Source organism: Talpa europaea (assembly GCF_964194135.1).
Source record: "Talpa europaea genome assembly, chromosome: 13".
Lineage (NCBI taxonomy): Eukaryota > Metazoa > Chordata > Mammalia > Eulipotyphla > Talpidae > Talpa > Talpa europaea.
Window position 1 is genome coordinate 7,867,299 of NC_140080.1, and position 25,020 is coordinate 7,892,318.

At 41.4% G+C, this 25,020-nt stretch overlaps 1 protein-coding gene across 2 annotated transcripts in view; it reads left to right on the forward strand.

Moving 5' to 3' along the window:
- Positions 1-25,020, forward strand: part of ANK2 (ankyrin 2) — a gene marked incomplete at both ends in the record, with an annotated part of 208,602 nt that overhangs the window by 43,412 nt on the left and 140,170 nt on the right. For both annotated transcript variants that reach the window (XM_084252160.1, XM_084252161.1), the window contains one exon: positions 2,707-2,805. In XM_084252160.1, coding sequence (XP_084108286.1) covers positions 2,707-2,805 — 99 coding nt within the window. The remainder of the gene's footprint in view (positions 1-2,706; positions 2,806-25,020) is intronic.

The window sequence follows — 25,020 nt, forward strand, 5'->3', positions numbered from 1 at the left end:
GAAATTAGACTTCTTTTTTTTAAAAAAAGATTTATTTATTTATTTATACAAGAAACGGGGTACAGGCCAGAGGTGTGGGAGGGTGAGAGGATTCACCAGAGACAGAGTAGGGAACAGAACAAGCAGACTGACAAAATACACTGCTGAGGGGAGCAGCGGGTGAGACAGGAGAGGTCTGCTGTGCCATGTGGGATTCTCGCCAGCTGGCCGGGATTGAACTGGCGCTGCAGAGGCTGTGGACAGCTTCACAGCACTGTGCTCAGCCGCCTGCGCCACCAGGGGAGGCCCTAGACTCCTTTTTAAAGACATAGACAAGGCATACCTGGCACAGTGTTGACGCTACTTTGGCTAAAGTATATTTCAGCCTCATCTTCAGGAATCATTTCAAAAGCAACAGAGATTTTAAAAAATATCAGTGTTGACAGATGTTTGTTTTTAAAGGTGAAATTTTAATTTGGAAAAAATATATAGGAGTCACATTTTAACTTGGAAGAAACGGACCAGGAGGGGATTGTGATAATTAACATGGTTGTGGGACACCAGGGTCTGCAGACAAGGTAGGAGAATCAGCCTCCCTAAGGAAACACAAACCAAAGCGGCAGTGAAGGCGGCCGGGGGCCAGCTAGCTGCCCTCATAGCACCTCACCCATGATTGCTGAGATGCAGGTGGGTCCTGCTCACAGCAGAGCATGCAGACATTCTGTTGCTAATTAAGAAACAAAAGCAAAAGCCACTGGCGGGTCCAAAGAAGTTAAAATGTAAGTTCACTGTATGCTATAAACGCCTTGCTCTGAACATAAACACAGCACAAGCTCATGTACCTGTCAACAACGCTTGTGACCACATCAGGTGAATGTTGAATGAGTCTTTAAAGAGCACTTTAGCTATCATATTATTTGCTTCCCCTGACTTGTTCATATTAATGTAGTATATTCATTTAAAAAGCCATTGATGGTGGCTGAAGGGTGTATTAGTGTCTTTTTCTTTTAAACGCTACTGATATTTTAAAATATTGGTTCACTTTTAATTAAAGATTTAATGGAACAATTTTAGATCCAGAAAAAAATAGTTAAATCTCCTCAGTTAAAGAAAAGGCACTAGAGCCTTTTAGGGTAGCATGTGAATTGCCAAAAGTTCCCATAGTAAGTTGGTGGCAAAAATTAAATGAGTGTCCAGAATGTACACAGCTGAATCCACAGCCTTCAGTGTGCTTCATTTTTTTGTTTTGTTATTCATTTCAATCACATCACAGGCACCTCTTAGTCTCTTAGCCTATATTTTATTTCATGAAAAGATTAAATGACTTTTCATTTGTGCTTGGTGCTATGGGTGTGAATTCTGATGCAGCAAATGGTAGAAATCACTGATAACTCTATGTAAAGTCTCTGATTTCATTCCCAAAATATTTTGAGCAACATCCATGTGCTCTAGTGTCTGAAAATATAGCTGAGTTAAGTTAGTTTTTTAACCACTGAAAATTCCTAGGTTTCTCTGCAAAATGAAATAAACCTAATGGTTCAGTAAATTTTTATTTTAAGCTAGCTTTTCCTTGAAGGAGTAATCTTTAGGTGTTGATTATATCCTACAAATAGTGACATTATTTCCCCTCTCTCTCTCTTTCTCTCTCTCTCTCTCTCTCACACACACACACACTCATCCCAAATTATTTGATTCAGTGAGAACTTAGCCTTCCTATGTTCTAACATGACACCAGAATTATGAACAGAAGAACAGAAAAGAAAGACACGGAATGGGGTGGCAGTAAAATGAACAGTAAAAATAACATCTTTTGGGCCTCTCCTGGTGGCGCAGCGGTTGAGCGCTGGGTAGCGAAGCTGCCCGCAACCTCTGCAGTGCTGGTTCGATCCCCGACTGCCGGCAAGGGTCCCTCATGGCACGCAGACCTCTCCTGCCATGCCACTGCTCCCCTCAGCAGTGTATTTCGTCTGTCTGCCTGTTCTGTTCCCCTCTCTGGCTCTGGTGAATTCTCTCACCCTCCCTCACTTCTGACTGTACCCAGTGCTTGTATACACAAAACAAAACAACAACATCCCTTTCCAATCATCCCTACCTTCATAGAAAGGCAAATTTTAAGCACACTCCTAGGAATCTGTCCAAAGGACACAAAAACACTAATTTGAAAAGAAACCTGCACTCCCACATTTTCTGCAGCTCTATTTACAATAACTAAGATATGGAAACAACCTAAACACCCCAAACAGATGACTAGATGAAGAAGATGTGGTCTTTATACACAATAGAATACTACTCACTGATCAAAAAAGACAAACTCATGCCATTTGTAGCAACATGGCCTGGAAGGGATTATGCTGAGCAAAATAAACCAGACGGAGAAAGATAAACACCGGATGGTCTCACTTATATGTGGAATAAAGAAAAAACAAAGGGTTAGGAAAAGAACAAAACTTGCAAGCTGACCACAGAGCTGAGGCCCACAGCAGCAGAGGGGCAGGAGAGGGGGTCAGAACAGGGGAGGGAAGAGCACTAGGGACTGTGGTGATGGATCATGGGTGCCATGTTGTGGGGGAAACTATGGGGAGGACCCCCGAGGGGGACCATCAAACACTGCTGAGAAATGAAAATGACATAAGAAAATTAATTAATTAAAGAGGAAAGGCTTAAACATATTTATTTCTATGCAGTTTGGAAACTTCTAATAATTCTTCCTTTGTTTGCTCCACACAGAAGGGAAACACTGCTCTGCATATTGCATCCTTGGCGGGACAAGCAGAAGTCGTCAAAGTTCTTGTTAAGGAAGGAGCCAATATTAACGCACAGTCTCAGGTATTACGTCCAGATTTTCTCTAATATAAATGAATTTGAACTGGCACAGTTTTGTGATATTCATTTAAAGGGGTCTGCCAACTGTCATGCACAGAAATTTACTATAAAGACATCTGTTATCTATGTTAGCCAAGTTATTTTATTAACCAATGTTATGATATTTTTTATTTCTGATTTTTTGATGCTACCCCTTTAATGTAACTGAAAATTAGACATATGCAAGTGTATCATTATCTTCAAGGGCATTTAAAAGAATATACAGTGTTTTTTTCCAGAATGACAGTGACATCTGTGAAATTTGAATTATTCATGCAAGTTCTGTGTTGTTCTATAAAAGTATTTTCTCTCCTTAAATTTTAACAATTCTCAAAAGATTAGCATTCCAGTGGGAAATCTGCTGTAAAGTGGGAATCACACTACTTTAGTTACTTCACACCCCAAATGTGGGCTTTACAGAACTCCGAGGGGAATAGGAAAATTCGAGACACGCAGCCTTATGATGCACATACTGTAATAGCAATTGTACAGGGAAGAAAGTGGAGCTGAAATTCTTAAAGTGAAATTGACACAAATTTTTAAGTAATCATCAAAATGCATCCTGCTGTAAAACTGATCTACGATCTCATAGAAAGGGGAGAAAATACTGCTCTACCTAAAGCTTAATTCTTGGTGTTCATTGTACAGTTATGAAGAAGTTGAGGTGCCTATCTTCATCTTTAATCCATTTCTGCTTGCTGATTTTCAAGGTTTTTCTTAATCTTTGTGGTAACACAGGCCATAGAGTCGGGGCTTGGTGTACTCTCATCAGCTTACCCTTCACCCGTGAATAGCAACATCTCTGACCTGTATTATTCATTCATCCATCATGTGGGCCGACTTTGATATAAATATCACAAGTTCTGGGCCCGTAAAATACAAAATGTAAAGTTGGAATATACTCTAATCTGTTTGAATTTTATCATAGGGGAAATCTGTTGTAGTAACAAGAGACAAGACATTGTCCATTTTTATCTCTAATATTAAACTGTTCCAGTTAACCGCGTTTTCCTTTGCAACCCAAACTTTTAGTTAAAATTAATATTTTAACACTTATCAAGACTTTGCTTTTTTCGACAATCCTCACTAAATGGATCATTTTTTAATGGGTATCATCCATCAAGAGTATTTGAATATTCTATAAAATATAATAGCATCTTAGGCTATAAAATCTCCAGCTCCAAAGCAAGGGCACTTTATAGTAAGAGAACACACACATTTTTTTGCTTTCGCACATAGCATCTCAAACTTTTGCTTTTATCATGATCACCCCTGTAGGATTTGTTGAAACATGTTTCTGGGCCCAACCCAGAGTTTCTAACACCTGGGGTTGTCAGAAAAGTCATGCTTGAAAAACAGAAAAAAATATATCGTGACTTTTCCAACAACCCAGTTGTTCTGAGGTAAGACCTGAGGATTTTCATTCCTCATAAATTCTCAGATAATGCTGGTGTTGCTGGCCCAGAGACCACCTTTGAGGACCAGTGCTTTACAGACTGTAAGAAAGCTTGGACATAAGAATGATGCCTAAGATTCACTAAATAAAGATTCAAATGTGTGCCTGGGTCAGAAGTTGTATATTTAAGAAGCATGGACATGAATGTTTACTTTGGGGTCCTTTGCTCACAGGAAGTTTGCTTTGGCGAGGTTCACACATGCATTTTGCTGTTAATATCGATAGAAAGAGCTTGGTTACTTTTTTCAAAATGATGAGCTGAACATAATAGTTTCAAAAACTTGGCAGTTCCATTAGTGTTTACACTGTGATTATTGGAAATTTATGTATTTTGGAGACTTTTCAAGGAGAGCAAGCAGAAACCATGGAGTGGGTCATTTTCTTTCAGAGTCAATGAGCTGTTTGTGATAACCATGATCACATTGGATTCAAACAGTTCTTAGCAGATTTATGTTATCATTAAGAGATTAAAATAATTTTTATTTGTACTGTGTGCATTTAGCTCCGTTTAAGATTTCTGTTGGAGGGTATCTTGTGAGGTAGCGTCAATATAATTTTTATATTGTGAGAAAGTTTTAGGGTGAGAGAAATTAGTAGTTAAAACTGATTGTTTTCAAATACCTAAGACATTTGATAGGGTCTATTACGTTATTTGCTTAAGATTGAATTAAGATAGTCACTACTGATTAAGAGAAGTTACCATGTAGAATACTTTATAGTATAATTAACATGGAGGAACTTACACTAAACAGATTGATTATTTTGGTCCTTTCTATGAGGTTTTAGGGCCATCGAGGGTAGACATTCTTTCTTCTCCATGTGTGTTTCTTGTTGGCCAGGCTCACTTAAGATACAGATTTTGTATGTGATGACAGTGGGATTCAGGTAAATGGTCACTGCATAGTCAGTTCCTTCTGAGAACTTGAGAAAGGGGAGAGAAATCCAAATGCACAACATAAATCCTAAATTTTGAACTCAGATTATATGTTCTCTTGCATCTTCCTAAGAACATAATGGAAAGCAAGAGCAGAATAGTCTGTTATTATGGGTACATTGGTGGCTGTGTAATATTTTACTTTCGGCAAAATGATGAGATTATCTTAACAAGATCTCAGTAAAAGTTGTTTGGATGGAATAACCGGGTAGAAGTCAAATTCACAAGATTTGAGAAATGTTATTTGCCTTGAGAATGGTGTCTTGCTTTCTGAAGATACACAGCCACTTTCAGAAAAGCTTTACGTAGGCATATGAACCTCTACACATTCCTAGGGAGTAAGGAGAGGCTTCCTGGCTATTTTTACAGGTACCTACTTGTCACTTTAACAACCTGTAAGCCTCTTAGGCTCAGAGGTATGTCTTCTTAAAAATTGTGCCAATTCCATCTTGTTATCAAAGAAGTGATACTTTCAAAAGTTTTTTTTTTTTTTTAAGATTTTTTATTTTTCTTTCTTTATGCATACAAGAGCTAGGGTGTAGACCAGAGGTGAGGCGGGTGAGAGGATTCACCAAAGACAGAGTGGGGAGCAGAACAGGCAGATCTACTGAAATACACTGCCGAGGGGAGCAGTGGGCATAGTCAGGAAAGGTCTGCTGTGCCATGTGGATCAGCTCCCTCGCCAGGGATCGGGATCGAAATCAGGCCACAGTGACTGGCGATAGTTTGATACCAGTGCACCACCAGGGAGGCCCTACTTTGAAAAAGTTTTAAAAATATTTAAATCATGAGTTCCTGTAACTTCCTGCAGCACGTTTTTGCTGTTCGTATTTGACCAGGTCAGAGTTTTGTTGTGTTTTTTGAACACATATCTGTGATATCTGCAGGATGGCAAACTTATTGGGAGTAAGTGCTTTTTCTCTTGTTTATACTTGTTTATACTTGCAGGCTGCCTCACACGTGTGGATTGGAGGCTAAGCTTATGCGTGTGTTCTTACCGTGTGTGAGAATTTTTGCTGTGCATTTACATTGATGTTTATAGTAGCACAAAAAGCAGTGTAGGCTGCCAGGCCCTCTCTCCAGGACACTGTGCACCTGATCTCTTTGAACCTTCATTTACCTGCCGTTACTGATCACAGACAGACTCAGAGTGTTCATTTCTCTGCCCCTAATCTTCCTCCCCAGGCAACACCACTTCTTACCAGCTTTGAAACTCCTTTTATTCTGGTCCAAACCCTGTGATGGTCCAAATAAATGATTTCTCTGGGGGTAGATGCCATGCAAAAGAATTAAGGCAGAAAAGTTTCACTTAGTGTTATTGGGTAACCCTAAAGTCTATATAGCTGTGGGGAATGATTAAAATGGGGAAGAGCAGTTGCTGTCCCCGCCAAGAAAATCTGGCCCAAGCAACATCCCTCATTTCCTTATTGAGAGGTCACATTTTATTGCTGTGTAAGAGGAGTTTTTCCTTTACATCTTTATTATATTTTCCATGTATAAACTCACAAGAATCAGAATGACTTATAATAAAGTGCTGTTTTAGAAATCCCCCCCCCCCCCCCCCCGCACAATACTTTCCTTCATGTTGTGTGTATTTTGTGATCATAAGCCAGAGGCATGGCCAGAGGCACGGCCGATGGTGAGCAGACACTGGGTGTGGTGAGATATAGGCAGTTGCTGAGGTGAGAAAACACACTCTGGGGACCTACATGGTGTTGTGAACTCAGGTTATCTCCAATCAAAAGAAAAGGGAAAACAAACAAACTGGATCCCAGAATAGATGATCTCTCTCTAGGCAGAAGCCAAGGTATAGTGTGGGCCTTGGGTACCATAAAACTTTTGGTCAACCGTAGCTTTCCTGCTATTACCCAATGGATCCTCTGGTGTTTGAGCTCTCTGATAGTTATGTTATAGTGAAGAAAGAATGAGCTGGAAGCTCCCACGAGGCTCCTTAAGGAACTGGTATCCAAGGAGCTGAGGTTGCATTGGCAGGGATCCAGATACCACCAATCTAGAACTTCCTAGTAATATTTGCAGTTGACTATGAAAGTGAATGGTCACGTGTGATTTAATCTCATTTGATTTTATAAGATGTGAATCACCAAGGATTTAGTGGCTCAGATGCTGGGGATAAGGGCTTGCGTTCTATGAGAGTTAGGCAGTTAGAAAAGACAGCGGCAATCTACCCTGGTTCGCCCTTGTGGCTTTGTCATTCAACCATCCTTCTTCCTTTTTTTTTTTTTTTTTAAAGATTTATTTATTTATGCATACAAGAACAGGGGTATAGGCCAGAGGTGTGAGGAGGTCAGAGGATTCACCAGAGACAGAGTGGGGAGCAGAACAGGCAGACTGATGAAATACACTGCTGAGGGAAGCAGCAGGCAAGTCAGGAGAGGTCTGCTGTGCAATGTGTATAGTTCCCTGGCTGGGGATTGAACTCGCGCTACAGTGGCTGTGGTTAGCTTCACAGTGCTGTGCTTAAACCCTTGCGCCACCAGGGAGGACTCTCAACCATCCTTCTTCTAATCGTGTTTGTTCTTTTACCAAATGCAACTTTAATACTTCAAAGATATAAATATACCTTCTCAAATATGGTTTGTGATCTCTTGTATGACTCCTCTTGTTGTATGTACTTCCCTTGGAATTTCTTGTGGAATTCCTTTGGTGAAGACTCCAGAAATACAGTTTTGTCTATTCATTTTATTTTTTTTTTTGAAGATTTATTCATCCATGCACACAAGAGCTGGGGTACAGGCCAGAGATGTCAGGGGAGAGAGGATTCACCAGGGACAGAGTGGGGAACAGAACAGGCAGACTGACTGAAATACACTGCTGAGGGGAGCAGCAAGAGAGACAGGAGAGGTCTGCTGCGCCATGTGGGTTTCTCCCTGGCTGTCCAGGGTTGGAACTCGTGCTGCAGAGCCTGTGGATTGCTTCATAGTACGGTACCTAACCCCTTGTGCCACCAGGGAGGCCCTATTCATCTTATTTTAATGGTGAGTTTAACTCAGATCTTCTATTTAAGTATTCTGGTACCCTATTTTACTGACAATTTCTGTTTTTCTTGTATCCTTTTGTCAGTTTTATGCTCACTTCTCTTTGTCCAGTCCTGGACATTTTATTCCAAAAGACTTTCTTCATTGGAACAGAGACGTGATTAGTCTGTTATTTTATTGGCATACACATTTTCAGACCATGACATTTCATGCCAGTTGCAAAATATCATGACCATTGATTACACCCCCAGAATTTTAAGAGTACACACCCCCAATATATGCAAAGAGAGTGTCTTTTCCAGGTGTAGCTTCCAATGCTTTTTCTTCATTGGCCCTCACCATTGTCACAAATAATTTGAATTAGGCGGTAAAGAGGAAGGAAACCTACACAGTTGGCCAGCCTGCCCATCACAGCAAATTGTTTCCATATGGCTGTAGAGCCATCCTTGGCTGTGGAGGCAGAAACTCATAATAATGGAACATTCCGTACACACTCACACACACACACACACACAAACACACGGCATATAAAATGGAAATTGTGATCCAGATTTAAAAAAAAATAGGTTTAGCTTTCAGCTTTTGTTTTGATCCACTTTTAGACATACAGTTCATTCTTTTTTTTTTTTTTTTAATAGAGGCATGTTTTATTTATTTATTTATTTGTTTGTTTGTTCGTTTGTTTTTGTTTATACATGCACTGGGCACAGTCAGGAGCACGGGAGGGTGAGAGAATTCACCAGAGCCAGAGCGGGGAGCAGAGCAGGCAGAAGGACCGAAGTACACTGCTGAGGGGAGCAGCGGGCGGCAGGAGAGGTCTGCGCGCCATGTGGGACCCTCCGCTGGTGGCCGGGGAGCAGCCGGGGATCGAACCGGCGCTGCAGAGGCTGCGGGCAGCTTCGCAACCCAGCGCTCAACCGCTGCACCACCGAGGAGGCCCACAGTTCATTCTTAATATGATTCTAGTCTTTTTTGATTGGGAAAAGTTATTGCTGTAAATCCTGTTCTCTCAAGTGAAGATGAAGGCGTGCACTTGCATTTGACAGGGCTGAGAAAAGTCAGTGCTCTGTGTTGTTGTTTTGACTGAAAATTCACTTTTCACGTGATCTCCACCTTATAAGTACATCTGTGTTCCTCAGCATTCTAAAACAGAGAACGTGTGCTTTCTCCAATGAGCCACTCTCTGAGTTCTTGGGAAAATGATGAGAATTGTTGTCTTTAAATTTTGGCAAAGAATGCAATCACTAGCCTATATTCTAACCCAACTCCATCATTCACACACACACACACACACACACACACACAGCTGCAAAGAAATGATAGTAGTTCATAATAAAATCAAGCACTTTTTTGATTTTTGAAGTAGAATTGATACACCTACATTCTGTCTTTATGCTCATTTATCTGGGAACAGCTGGCATGGAAAGGTTGAATATTGTCATTTTGTCCTGACACTTGAGGCAAATGTGGCATAGATGTCAACACTCTACCTCTTTAGCCAGTGTCCCTTATACTTATCACTTCACCAGCCTATTCAACTCTGGATTGCATTTTAAAAGAACTAAATTTGTAGTAAGTTAAACACAGGGAGAAAAGAAAAACTCAAATTTTGTCTCAATAGAAATAGAACTCCAATTGCACACAGGAGATGCTTCTTTTTCTCGAATTCTTCTGAGTTAAAAGAGAGGGTGAGATACTCTGGCAGCTGGTAGTCAAGAGGGCACTGGGCTCTGGCTCTCCCTTCAGGTCTCACAGCACAGCCCACAGTCAGCCACCAGGAGGACCTCAGAACAGGGATCCTCCCAGCACAACCACAAAACAAAGAAAAATGTAAAATCAAGACCCTGTGTGTCTGCTGCCTGGGGGTGATGCTGTGAGATGGGGGAGGGGCAGGAAGACCCAAGCCAGCAAGGATTGAACCACTCTCTTATTTTTTTAACTTGTAGATAAATTGTTTGATTTATTTTTCAGCTTTATTAAAGTGCAGCTGACAAAATTGTGAGATGTTTGCGGTACACAACTTGATGATTTGGTAAAAGATTGCCCCCATTCAGTTCACGCTTTAACACACCTGTCACCTCACAGATTTCTTAACCCCTTACTCCCTCCCTCTGTCTTTCCCTTCCTCCTTTTAAGTCCCACTCTTTGCAAAATTTTTATATAAAACAAGTTTTGTCAACTTTGGTCTCCATGTCACCACATGAGCTTATTCTTGTTAAAACTGAAAGTTTGTGTCCTTTTGCCCATTGCTCCCTATTTCCTCACTTTCACAGCCCTCTGGCTACCACTTTTTACTCCTTTTCTTTGAATTTGCCTTTTTTTTTTTAGAATTCCACATATAAGTGATTCATGAGGTATTTGTCTTTCTCTGTCTGGCTTCTTTCCCTTAGCATATTGCCCTTCTCCAAGCTGCTCTCTTAAAGAAAGGAATTGATTTGCAAATCAAGGGTAGCAGCAGATGAAGTCTGCTGCAGGGAAAATGAAATGGTACCTGCAGGGGCCTGAAAGGAATCTAGGAGCTGAGGTGTATGAGATGGAGCCTTAGAGAGAAAGTCAGGTCCTCTGGGGACTCTGTGTCCCATGTAAGGATTTTGTTTTAAGATGTTTATGCCCGGCCCAGCTCAGTAAGAGTTGCAGATGGATGGTAGGACAAGGTAATTTTTGGAGATTACCCTGGTGCGATTTGCAGAACAACTTGGAGGCAGGCCAGGGCATGTGAAACAAATTATTTGGAGACCATTGATTGCTGTTGACAGCTCTAGATAATAGGGAATGTTAGCTTGGAATGGGATCCTGCGGGTCAGGTGATGGAGGGAGGTGTAGGACTATTTCAGAGCCCTTTGGTGATGATGGCACAAGGGAAGTAAGGGGGAAGGTGATGACAAGGAAGACTTCTGGACACCCCCTTGTCAACAATGGAGGTGGTGATACAACCGCTGATGTTAAGAATGTGGAATAAGGACAAGATCTTGGACAAGATCTTGTTTGTAGTTTTGCTTTGGTCACGGAGGAAGGTGGAGCTCGTGAGTTGCATTTTAAGTGCTCGTTAGACACTTGAAGAGATTTTTGAGAGAAGTTAGGTCTACAGGTCGATAGCTCAGAGGGGACTTCTGGAATGAAATGAACACATTTAGGGGTCATCTAATGTAAATGGTTATAGAAGCTACAGAGTTGACTGAGACTGTCAGTGCAGTGAGGACAGGGAGAGGTGGGGACATAGGTTTTAGAGAAATAGTTCATATTAGAGAAAATAAAGTGATGAAGAAACTTTGGGATAGTTGGCCAAAAAAAAAAATTAATGATTGAAAAGGTTATAGTAATTATCCAGAGGACTCTGGATCCTTAGCATAAATGAATAGAAAATATCAGACTTATAATCATTACAACAAATGCCAATCAATTCCGGCTAAATAAGCATTTGACTTTAATTTGGGCCGGTTTCAGTTTAGATGATTAAGAGCCAGGAGGTACAGAGTCAGATAACCCAGATTTGAATTCTGCCTCTACTACCACCCACGAGCTCTGTAACCAGGAGCGAGCCACCAATCATCCCTGCGCCTGCATTTAGCTATCCATAAATCAGAACTCATTACAGTACATAAAATTTAGGGATCTTGTGAGGATTGCAGGAAATAACTAGGACAACTTGGCATACAGCCAGTTCTCTGTGTTGATCGCTGTTGTTATTTTTATTATTTTACTGTTAGCTTCAAGGGCGCTGGAAGACCATTAAGCTGTCTCTGTGGGAAGCACAAATTCAGTTGTGATTGATTCCTTAAGCCCTGAGTTCTTTTCCCACCCTCTTTAATACACATTGACTCTTAGGAGTAAGAGGAGAAAATAATCTTTGGCTGCATGAACAAGTCAGGAATATCAAAAAAGAAGCAGTAGCAAGCAGGGTGAGGAGCTCTCAAGCAACTTGGGAATTTAACTGTTGGAAAAGGCCAGGGGACTACCAAGAAGCATGCAACTGTATCAGAGCCTTTGAGCAGATCAGAAACGTTCAGCTCCTACTCATATGCTGTTTGATGACCGACCAGCAAAAAGATGCTGCCGTTAAGGTGCAGGTCACATAGGGGAGCAAATCTAAAGCATTCTGAAGTCATGGATTTGTTTATTGTTCTTTTTCATAACTCACGGACATTTGACAGTGGGAACAACTATGGAGACTTGAGCGGTAGTTTTTGTTTCCTTCTTTCTTCTAAGGTGTTGATTAATTATCAAACTGCTCTATATTTGGGGGCAAGATTCCACATACTATATCACCTTTGATGGATACTTTGGTATTCTTCCTATCTTCTGAAGTTCTTTGGAAAACTTTCACCTTCTAAATTAGTACTGTGCTCTGTGTCTTAAAAAAAAAAAATTTGCAGAGGCAGTAGGATGCGAAGTGCCTCTAGGTAGTTTAAGTCTTTTGAAAATAAGGCTCCCATAAATGAGTTGTTAAATATTCTGCTTCATTTGGGGGTGTGATTCCGTGTACCCTTCACACATTATGCACTTTATGAAATCACTAGTTTGGACTGAAAGGAGGGATGCGTATGCACTAACTCAGTCATCTGTAATCCAGACTCAGGTGTCTTTCCCAAAGTCATGTTGTTGGTCCTGTCTTCAGATACCTGGCTAAATACTTCATAAGTTTTTAATATTGGGTTGTTGGAAAAGTCATGACACATTATTTTGCATTGACTTTTCTGACAATCCAGTATCTGTGTATCAGTCTTTCTTCACTTCATAAGTAGCACAAGATATAGTCTTAGTTAAAATGATTAAAACATCCACCAGCCATGGCCTTTCAGAGACCAGGGGAAGCTGAAATTGAGATAACCAGTTGGTGACCCAAAGTGGTTCTATTATTACCCTAACACTGATTAACTGCTTAATGCCTTTTGAAACATGACAATTGGCATTGGCCAGAATGTGTTAAGTTTTTTAACTTTCATATTTGTTGTAATTCCTCAACATGCTTTTTCAGGGGTTATTTTCACCAAGATCTTGAATATGCATTGCCTTCTTAATTTGAAAGATTTGCAGTGCCCAATATGGGACTGAACTTGGTAAACATAAATTTGTATGCAAATAGGTTACATTGTTTGTATTATAGTGTACATAAATAGCTACTCATTTGTCTGTTAGAACTATAATCTGGTTATTTCCACTTGTTATTTCTACTCTTTTTAAAAAGGATTTATTTATTTATGCAAGCACTGGGTATAGTCAGAAGCGCAGGAGGGTGAGAGAATTCACCAGAGCCAGAGTGGGTTGCTGAACAGGCAGACTGACGAAGTACACTGCTGAGGGGAGCAGCAGGCACAGCAGGTGAGGTCTCCACGCCATGTGGGACCCTCATCGGTGGCCGGGGATCGAATCGGCGGTGCAGAGGCTGTGGGCAGCTTTGCAGATCAGCGCTCAACCACTGCACCACCAGGGAGGGCCTCGTTATTTCTATTCTTAATCCATGATAGAGAACAGAAGCTTTTAAGGTGTTCATATTGTCAGTGACCCCCATCAAACTCTGCTGCTTCCTTCTTTTCTGACTACCTTCAGTGTTTTCTGCTATCCAAGGACATCTCAGTTACTGAGTTGACATTATTTCCAGATTCAGGAAGGGTATGTCCCCGTAAGTTCACTCATTCTGGTAGACAGTGACCACCCAGGGGCACTCCCAACTCCAGACTAATGGAAACAAGAACAAGAATTCCCCTCTCTAAGTTTTATTCTAGATGAAAATCAAAGTATGACTAACAGGATGTAGTCTTAGTCGAATATGATTTTTGAAAATCATTTTTCAAAGGGTCATTCCAAATGTGGAAAATTTTATAAAGATTATCCAAAAAGGTAAAAAATGGGTTTTGCATCTTTATGGCACAATAGTAAAAAGATTCTTGAAGTATTTATAGTATTAACATACCTCCTTTACTTAGAACAAAGTATCAATGAGGCTAAATCCATAGATTGAAGGTGTAGAGAAACCACTTTCAAAAAATCTGTGTTGATTTACATGGATTGGTTTTCTTTAAGTGTAAAGTTTCCTGTTACACCTACTATTTGGGCAAATATGTGTCACTTTTCCAGACTAATTGGTGGTGATTTTGTAGGTCATGTTAATTCTTCACTACACATATTTTTGTACCTAAATTTTCAGTGTCATTTTAAATGGTGCATTTAATATGTGTTTAAAGAATGGATTTAATTTAAATTTTAATAACTACAAAAATCACCCAACTGGGAATATAAGGCTACTTTCAGAGGAAAAATGGCAAAGATCACTGCAAACATTACTCTCTAAATTACATGTATTCTCATGAACACCAGTCACAGGGAAAAAGATTCTTGTTGGTGAGCCTATTTGACATTGGCTTGAGCCCTAGCCAAAGCAATGAAGAGGGAAAAGGAATAGGAATATGAATGAAAAAGAAAAGACAAGAATATTCTTTTATATAGAAGATAGGATTAATTTGATAGTGTAAAAATTTCTACACATCAATTGTGAAAACATTTTTATATTTACAAACCAAGAACACACTGCCTGCAAAATTATACCCCATGCAACACAGAATTACCATTTTCTGGTGTTTGACTAAGATCTTCTTACACTCTGAATGTAATACATAAATGGTTTGGAGTATCAGTTGAGGACACTTTGTGGTATTTTGGCTAATTGTCCCATGGAGCTGGGGTCGTTATTTTCTGGAAGTGGAGACAGAGAAAAGATTATACAGGAATTTCGTTTTTAGGGATTAGCAACACTTAACTTTTTCTTGGCATAATATAGGTGTGGAACAAAGGGCGTGAGGCTGAACTGTTAGAGAATACACATGTTACAAATCGTGGGAAATAAGTGCCTGCATCCCCTGGACACCTACTGGCTGGAGATGCAATGAAACAGTCTCCAGTTCTTTAACCTTTGGTTGTTAAAACAACCAGACTTAAAAACATGACCTTTTCCCTTAAACTATAATAAATTTTTCGTATTTCTATTATTTTAACCTAACATGTATTTAACCCCAGTATTTATTTTTAAAATGTACTTGAATATGATTTAATAAAGAAATTAGCTGTCCTTCTTACACATGTGTAACACATTTTGAAAGCTGAAGATAAAAAGATTGCTTACTTAGAGAAGTCCATATTTTTCTCTTTCAGTGGGTAAACCAGGCTACTCTCCCTACATTTTCTTGGTATGTTTCTACTCTCAGCCTCTGAATCTATTACCTTGAAGTGCAAGCAATTTCTGGCAAAACTATCTCCGCACTAATATTTTTAGACTCTTTCAGTTTATTGAGAAAATGATTAAAACAGTAAATTTCCATAAACGCTTGCCAATTTTTTGTTACCTTCTCATTTTTGTAGCTAAGAACTATTTGGCACCAAACAACAGGAGGCCATCAGCAATCTCAGACAAAAAAAGCTTTCTCATCGCAGTTTATAACATCACAAAGGGGAAGCACTATTTATTGGCAAATCAAATTCTAATTTTAGACCTTTAAAGATACTAACATCTAAGTGTCCTAATTTTGCACTTACCTCAATGACTTAGTAGATATTCACTTATATCGCCAAGAAACATAGGGATCCTGCTCAATGTCAGTGACAATCCTGATAAACATTAACTAGGAGAAGTCCCTTTTGCAATTAGCCATGTAAAGGTTTCATCATCTGACAGCAAAGCAATAATTATCATCTCAGTGGTCATGCCAATTGTTGTTTGTCCAGGTATGCCGCAGGAATACCTGCAAGATCACACATCTGAGAGGGCAGCCTACTTGGTTGTTTATGGGCATGTTCTGAAGTCACCCAGGCAGGACTGTCGGTATATTCCTGTTTAAAAATCTGATTTGTAATGGGAAGATTAGCCATGTTGGAATTATTTATGTCTTTTTAGGAGTGATACTTCAGGGGTAACATCTTCCCTCAAAATTTGTCTTTCCTACTTTGACATCATGAACTTCGTGAATCTAGATTTTAAAGGCAGATCCAACATTCTTTTTGGAGGGAAGTTTTATGACAGGGAGCCGCCAGCCTGGAGGGAGGCGACCTCTGTTCTGGTATAGATGTGTCACACTTTCCAATTTCAGGAGCAGCATCAGCAACCTCACCCATTGCCAGTCAGAGCCTATTTCCCTGGCTGAAAACTCAGCCTACATTTGGCGATGATTTGTTTGTTTATTTGTTTTTGCATAGAAGATATAACTGGGGTACAGACCAGAGATGCAGGGGATGAGAGGATTCACTAGAGACAGAGTGGGGAGCAGAACAGGTGGATCTACTGAAATACATTGCTGAGGGGAACAGCGGGTGAGACAGGAGAGATCTGCTGAGCCATGTGGATAGCTCCCTGGCTGGGGATCGAACTTATACCGCAGTGGTGATAGCGCTGAGATTTAGCCCGTAGGCCAGCAGGGAGGACCCTATTCGGTGATGATTCTTCCTTGACAGAGGTTTATGTGTGAGAAGTCTCCCAAAGAACAGCCTCAGGCATCTATATAGACAACCAACTGCTGTGTCTTTTCCATCCCTTCTATGAAATCAACACCTAGAAGGTACATGGCAGGCTTCCTGTTCTCAGACTGTCCTTCATCTGAGGTTATGTCAAAGCGAATGTGTTAAATGCTGAAAAATACTGAGTATGTCACATGGAGATGATTATTTTAATGGATGTTTTTCCTGACTGATTGCATCATCTTAATTCTGGTCATACTTGAACTGGTCATTGTATCCAAGAGAATGGGATAGGCTTAAATCATCTGATGCCCTGTATGGAGCTAGAATGTGAGGAAAGAAGTTGAGTATCATTGGAACGACATCATCCACACAGGAAAGCAGAGATTCTCTAAGGAAAATCCAGGATGCTTTCAGAAAAAGGAAAGATCCTATATAGGCATCCACAAGTACTGCCTACTGTATTTTGGGCATTCTACTTTATTTTTTTAAAATTTTTTAAAAAAGATTTATTTTATCTATACCAGAACTGGGATACAGGACAGAGGTGCGAGAGTGTGAGAGGATTCACCAGAGACAGAGTGGGGAGCAGAACAGGCAGACGGACCGAAAGCACTGCCGAAGGGAGCAGCGGGCGAGGCAGGAGAGGTCTGTGCACCATGTGGGTATCTCCCTGGCTGGCCAGGAATCAAACTTTTGCTTCAGAGGCTGTGGAGAGTCTCAAAGCACTGTGCTCAACCTGCTATGCCACTAGGGAGGCCCGGGCATTCTTTTTCAAAAATCCACTTGCTTTCTTTACACAAAGCATTTCTTTACCTACACTTATTTAAACATTCCATTCACTTCTCCTTTTTGGTTACAAATTCAAATTTATAAACAGCTTAGTTATTCATTTGTAGCTTAACATCTTAATAAGGCATTTATTCATTTTTGCAAAGTGGCCCATGGTCATAAAGATCTTCAGTGTGTTGGAGTTTTCTATGAGTCAATGAAACATCCCCAGCCACTCAGCTCCATTGCAGAAGGAAGCAGTGGCAAGTCACCTGTTGCATTTAAACTTTAAGCTTGTATAAAGAAGAAAAACTCAAATCCAAGTTAGCTCTAACTGTCAGGAACAGAGTGCACCAGGCTGAGAGTAAACTCTTACCAGGATCTGTTTGCCTGGTGCTTACCATACTCAGCACAGTGCCAATTGCTACAGATGTCCCCAACAGGTATGAGACAGGAAGCTATTTTTAAAAGGTGAACAGGCTGTGCACAAGGCCAAGAGAAACAGCAAGAAACAGGCAAACAACAGAAAACAGTCTGTGATTTAGTCCTCACTCATATGGGGTAGGCTGTATCCTACAGAGGAAACCTGAAAATAGCTCAACTATGTTGATGAAAAATTCACAGGAGCCAAGCACTGAAAAGCAAGAAGGTCTCAGAAGGAAAAATGAAAAGGAAGCTTTCCAGATGAGATTAGTAATAGCTGTGTTAGGACATAGAGTTGACCTTGGTGTGTGTAGAAATACGATGAGACACAGGGATCCAGAACAACATCAGAATGTGTATCAGAGAATTATTCTTGATTTGACAAGTTCTTGGTCTTCAAAAGTCTATGCAAACTGGTCTCTAATAAAGGTAAGAGAGGAAAATAGTTTGTTGAAAATAGTTATGAGGAAGTTTAGTTCAGGTTGATGTACAGGATGCACAGGAGGGAGTAATTTGAACTATATAAAGTAATTTAAATGTTTTCTTGGTAATTTATCCAGGAGATGCTGAAAGCAGGGATAATGGTAGATTGATAAGAATACAATATTTGCAGTGGTGTTTCCGGTTGGTAGCAATAGTCAGACATGATAAAATGCCATCTGTCCAACTTGTGGCTCACACACATGGTAGACTAGGCTAGCAGAAAGAGCATGAACCTGGTGGCGCAGGTGGTTGAGCGCAGTGCTGAGAAAGCTCTCTGCAGCCCCTGCAGTGCTGGTTCGATTCCCGCCGGCCTCGGAGCAACCCACATGGCGAGCAGACCTCTCTTGTCTCGCCCGCTGCTCCCCTCAGCAGTGTATTTCGTCAGTCTGCCTGTTCTGTTCCCCGCTCTATCTCTGGTGAATCCTCTCGCCCTCACACTCATCTGAACTCATCATAGATATATGTGAGCTCAAGTCTCACTTCTATATGTTAAGTAGTGAGTAACTAAAGGGCTGACTGCTTGATCCCTGTGAGAATTAATTTCCTTCAGTCACTTAGGGACATACCAGTTATTTCATTGGGCTTTTAGGCAAAATAGCAAATATAAAGTGTGTATTATTCTCTCTTCTCACTGCCACTGCCCTGACATTTTTGATTAAGAAGGTCACGGCGATTCCAATACTGTCCCTGGCCAGAGCCGTCCTGCTGGTCTCCAGAGAATGGACTTAGGAGAAAATAGAAGGCTAATTGTCCAACTATTAGATAAAAACATCAGTGCTCTCTGAGGAAATTTGATCTCTGTCAACCGGGACAGCTGAGGGCAAAGGAAGGAGCACGATGTGCCCTTCGGGATTCAGATCCCAGCAGCACCTCTTGCTGGGGTGTCCTTGGGTGAATGACAGCCATATTTAGTGTCACCAGTAAAGGGAAGTCAGATCCTAGTTGTGTGGATGAAACATGATGACATAGTAAATACCCAATAAAGTTTAGCCTCCTTAGGCAGCTTTAAAACATTCACCCCACTAGTGTCATTCAATAGTTATCCTTTAAAGAGACCTTTGGAGAGGAGGCAGGTAAAAGAATGCAGCCTCTGCTAACTCTGCTAAAGAATTTTCAAGTTCAGATAACCTGAGACATTTGTATGACACTTTAATTAATAAAATGCCCACTTACCTGCCAAGCGGGCGTATAATCATATCTTCTGTTCTTTTGCCCGAAGTACACCCCCAGAGTACACAAAATTGTCTTTATTTCTGTGACTACAATTAGTACCCCTTGGTTTTTTACATCCTTTGCAGCTGTGTGTTCACGATATATTTGGGGAATAATTTGAATCATCCTGACCTTAAAACTGGGTGATCACTTCAGGATGCTTCCCAACATTCTCTCTCGTAATGCTAATTTAAAGGAAAAAGATGATATTTAATATCTGGAACAGTAACTGGAGTAGTCATTCAAAACTAGTGCCAACTGGTATGTGACAGGGCTGGTCACGGCTGTAGCTGCTGACAAGTCTTGCGCTGAGAAGAAACATAAACCTTGACACTCCTTTCTGCAGAGACAGGAGACTCCACTCAAAGGGAAAGTCTTTACCTTTGCTGAGTACAAACCCAGACCTGGTCTGTAACTGTTCCCACTTTTGCTGGTGGAGTCGGTTATATGATTTGTGGATGAGTTTTCCGGGAGAGATGGAGAACATTAGTAATACTCTTAGGAAATTGGCAGGTGGATTAGGGTATTATAAAGATCCAAATTGTGATTCTCAGACTCTATTTAGACTCTAGAACTGCTGTGTCTAACATACATCAGCTTCACTCACTCCTTGTTAAATAAAGCAAAGAGTCTCATTGTTTTTTGACTGTAAAGCACTGTAAGAAGGGAAGCATGTCAATGCCATATCAGGCTCTGTGTGGTGTTTTTTTTTTTTTTTTTTTTTTTTTTTTGGCTTTTTGTGTTCAAACAGTGAGCACTCTTCAAACTCACCATTCTACTAGAAAGATCCGTGGCATGTGTCCTTGGGACAAACAGGAGAGTTCAGAGGTGTGGTGGGCAAGGTCAGGGTCAGATGGTTTATGGCCTTGTAGGACATTGTGTGTTTTAGTTACCACTTTGTAGCAAAATAGCCCCTAACTTAGTGGCTTGAAACAGCAAGAAGCATCTGTTCTCATAGCAGTTTCTGTGGGTCAGGAATTTATTGGTTGCTTCACTGTGCAGTTTGGCTTAGAGGTTTTTACAAGGTTGTAGTGAAGATGCTAATCAGGGCTAGTGCCATGTAAAGCTTTCCTGGAGCTGGAAATTCCTTCCCAAGGTTATTTCTCACATCTTGGCAAGTTGGTGCTAGGGGTTGGCAAGAGGATCATTCCATTGTCTCAGAAGTCTTTCCACTCTCTCTTGAATGTCATCCTTTCCTCCAGAGCAGATGATCCAAAAGAGAACAGGGCAAGAGGGCAGTGACTTTAAAACCTAGCCTGCAAGGCCCATTAGAAGCATATTGCTAAGTGGGCCCCCACTCAAGGGGAGGAGAACTAAGCTCCACCTTTTAAAGGGGGGAGTGTCAAATGATTTGCAGATATATTTTAAAATCACCCCAGGCATAAGCAAGAGTTTGGATTCTATTCTACTTAATTCATTCATGATTTAACACATATTTATTGAACACCTACTATATGCTAAGCACCGTGATAGGTCTTGAATAAGGCCTCTAAGATAGAGTGACAGTAGTATCAGCCTGAAAGATGAGATGAAAGACTGAGTCTCCAAGATCTCTGTATCTGCTGTGTTCATTTACAGACTCTTCGCTCCTTGACTTCTGCAAATGACCTCTTTGACTGGCCAGTTGACCTGCTGGTCCTCTCAATTGCCCGGTTAAAATGCCCTCGTGTTAAATAATGAGTTCCCTTTGCTATAGCATTTTTATCTATACAAATAGGGCAATTTGTTTTAATCACTGAAATGATTAGCAGCATAGGACTGGAAGTAAGAAAAAACTCAAGTAACAATGAGTTGTTCACAGATATATTAATTTATATGCCGCTGGAAGTTTCCATAGTAACTGTCTACTCTTTAGCTTCTGCTCTTTCATTTTTTTAAAAAAGATTTATTTATTTATGCACACAAGAACTGGGGCACAGGCCAGAAGCGTGGGGGATGGGAGGATCCACCAGAGACAGAGCAGGGAGCAGAACAGGCAGACTTACGAAATGCACTGCTGAGGGGAGCAGCGGGGGAGACAGGAGAGGTCTCCTGCGCTGTGTGGGTTGCGTCATAGGTTGCGTCTTAACCCTTTGCACCACCAGGGAGGCCCTAGCTTCTGCTCTTTCAATGAAGTTACCTAAGGTGTTTATTTAGCTGATTGGTAATATGAAATGCGGTTTTCTATGTTATCAGCCAAAGAGATCTTTTTTTTTTTTTAATGTTTAGAACATAAGAATTCTTTTTAATGAATTCTTGCATTGACTTTTACTCATGTTTGGTAATTTTACTTTTTTTTTTTTTTAACTAATCACTAGACTCATTATTCAGCTTAGAAAACAGAATTCCCCCAGTGAAATATGCGCCCACAGCAAATATACTCAGACTTCCCATATAAACAGCACCTCTCTTGAGAGATGGGGAAAATGAAACAAAAGAGACTAGAGAAGGCCACTGTTTTTCTACATTTGCTATCTGGATTTCATGAAGGCCTTCTCGTTTTCTCAGGTCTGTCTCCTTGGGCAGAGGTACCTTTCTTTGTGGCCTGGGGCACCTGCTCTTAGCTCTCTGAGGGCATTTTATTCTGGCTTGTCTTTTGGCAATAATAGTAGGCATTCTGTGAAGATGGCTCTGTATGTATATATTCTGTAAATTTAGTTATCTTTCTGCTCCTGGGGGCAGGCTCAATGGTATATCTTATTTGCTACTCTCAGAAGGCCTCATCTGAGAGTAGAACTTTTTTAGAACAAAATTTGTGCTGTAAAAAAGAGCCTTCCAGTGTAATAATAACATGAACTCTTGTGTGTAGGTCAGAGGTACAGGGGGTGAGAGGATTCACCAGAGTGGGGAGCAGAACAGGTGGATTGACTGAAACACACTGCTGAGGGGAGCAGCGGGCGAGACAGAAGAGGTCTGCTGCACCATGTGGGTCAGCTCCCTGGTCTGGGATCGAACTCTTGCTGCAGTGGCTATGGATATAGCTCCATAGTGCTGACACTTAACCCCTTGTGCCACCAGGGAGGTGGTTGAGCGCAGTGCTGTGAAGATGTCCACAGCCTCTGCAGCACGGGTTCGATTCCTGGCTGGCCAGAGAGATACCCACATGGCACAGCAGACCCCTCCTGTCTCGCCTGCTGCTCCCCTCAGCAGTGTATTTCATCAGTCTGCCTATTCTGCTCCTCGCTCTGTCTCTGGTGAATCCTCTCACCCTCCCGCACATCTGGCCTGTACTCCAGTTCTTGTATAACTAAAGGAATCCTGTGCTGTTTGCCTATTTATGTGTGAAGATCAAGGCTTTGCTATAAAAAGTTACAACAGGGTCAAAGAGCTACTATACCCCATCCCGATAGCCAGAGGCGTGAGTCTCATTCTCTGGGACTGTGTCCTGTTAAGTAGCATCAGTAGGTTAAGGAAGGATAATTTCCCACCTCCTTAGGGCCTATAATAAATGTTGATTGCCTTTTTCCTTCACACATTTGGTAAGAGCAAAAAACTCTCTCCCTCTTCTAGCTAAGGTGCTGTCTTGGTCTTGTGTTTCCTTAATTTTTAAAGACAGCAGTGCAAATATTGCCAATACCAGTTAATCCTTTACTTCTATTCTGTGTCCTTCTGCCCCAAAGCAGGGCTTCTGTGGTCCCTGGAGTGAATGTTCTGAAAGGTCAAAGGGATTGCAGCACCCCCAACTTCATATTGTCCATTGCTCTGTTCCATGGCTCTGCATCACCTATGAAGAGTCCTGAAGGTCGTTTCAAAAATAGGACTTTTAGGCCTCCCCGGTGGTGGCGCAGCGGTTGAGCGCTGGGTTGCTAAGCTGCCCGCAGCCTCTGCAGTGACGGTTCGATCCCCGGCTGCTCCCCGGCCACCGGAGGAGGGTCCCACATGGCGCGCAGACCTCTCCTGCCGCCCGCTGCTCCCCTCAGCAGTGTACTTCGGTCCTTCTGCCTGCTCTGCTCCCCGCTCTGGCTCTGGTGAATTCTCTCACCCTCCCGTGCTTCTGACTGTACCCAGTGCTTGTATAAACAAAAACAAACAAATGAATGAATAAATAAAACATGCCTCTATTAAAAAAAAATTTAAAAAAAAAAAAAAAAACAAAAAAACAAAAATAGGACTTTTAAAAATAGTGCACGTGCTCTGTCTTTATACCAGGAGACTCAAGTTTCACGGGGGCAGCGCAGGCCCCAGGCATCTTCCTACTCTCCCCAGGAGAGGGTGCCTCACATTCACCCTGAGGACCTCACATCTGCAATGAAGGGGGTTCTTCATGACCTGGCTCCCCTCTGTCAACTCCCGGTCACATATTAGCTGTGAGATGTTGGCCTCACCTGCCTCTGTTCAAACAGGGCTAATCACACCACATTGCAGCACTGTTCTCCATGTTGGAGATCGCATTGGGCCATTTAATGTATTGTCTAAGCCGAAGCATCCAAGCTCCAGGACACTGCATGAATCTCGTCCCAGGTGAACTGAGCTGTGTGGTCAGGTAGTATGAGGCAAATGTGTTCAAAGTGTTTCTCACAGCGAAGAACATATAGCAGATGCTCATAAATCCATTACATCTTTATTGTTCTTTTTCTCTGCATCCCCTCTGTTGGAAGCCTTTGCACAGTGAGGCTGTGGGACAGGCTGTGGTACACACATATGTTCAGGGTGCATTCTAACCAAGGTTCTGCGCATGTGTCTGACACTGAAAGTCCCCCCTCTAGACGCCACATTGTCAGCCTTGATATTTTTTCCCGTCCATTTCGACCACTCTGGCTCACCAGTACCATTTGCAGAGCCCAGTACAAGAGTGCAAAAGGGATTCTCAATTTTTTTTTTAAATGAAAAACTATATCAAACCAACAAGCTATGAAATAAGTATCTCCCATCCTCGTACCTTGGCAAATACATCTCTACAACATCACAATACAAATTTAGACTTCTGAGCATTCTTGTTGTTTCATGCAGGATTGTGGCTCAGGGGAGTGCTTACTTGGGACCCTGGACCACAGCTGGCCCCTCTTTTCTCTGCTCCCCCACCCCGCCCAATCCCTGACTCCAATCTTACCCCGAAGCAGCACCTGCGCAGGTGTGCACACTCCAGACTGCACATTAAAGCTCTGGTCATCCTATACCTCCTGCTGCTGCTGTAACAAATCACCCCAGGTACTGTGGCTTAGAGCAATACATCTTTATTGGTTTAACATTCTAGAAGTCTGAAATCAGTCTCACAGGGTGAAAACCAAGGTTTTCACATTACTGGTTCCTTCTGGAGCTTCTGAGTGAGAATCTGTTTCTCAGTGATCTTGTCTTTGTTTTCTTGCATCTTCAAAGCCAACAAGGTAGCACCTTCTCTTCTCTCTGACCTCCTGCCTCTGATTTATAAAACCTTTGTGATTACATCAAACCTAGATAATCCAGAATAATCTCCCCATTTCAATATTTTAACTTAATGGCATCTGCAAAGTTCCTTTTGCTACATCCAGTAACATTAAAATAAT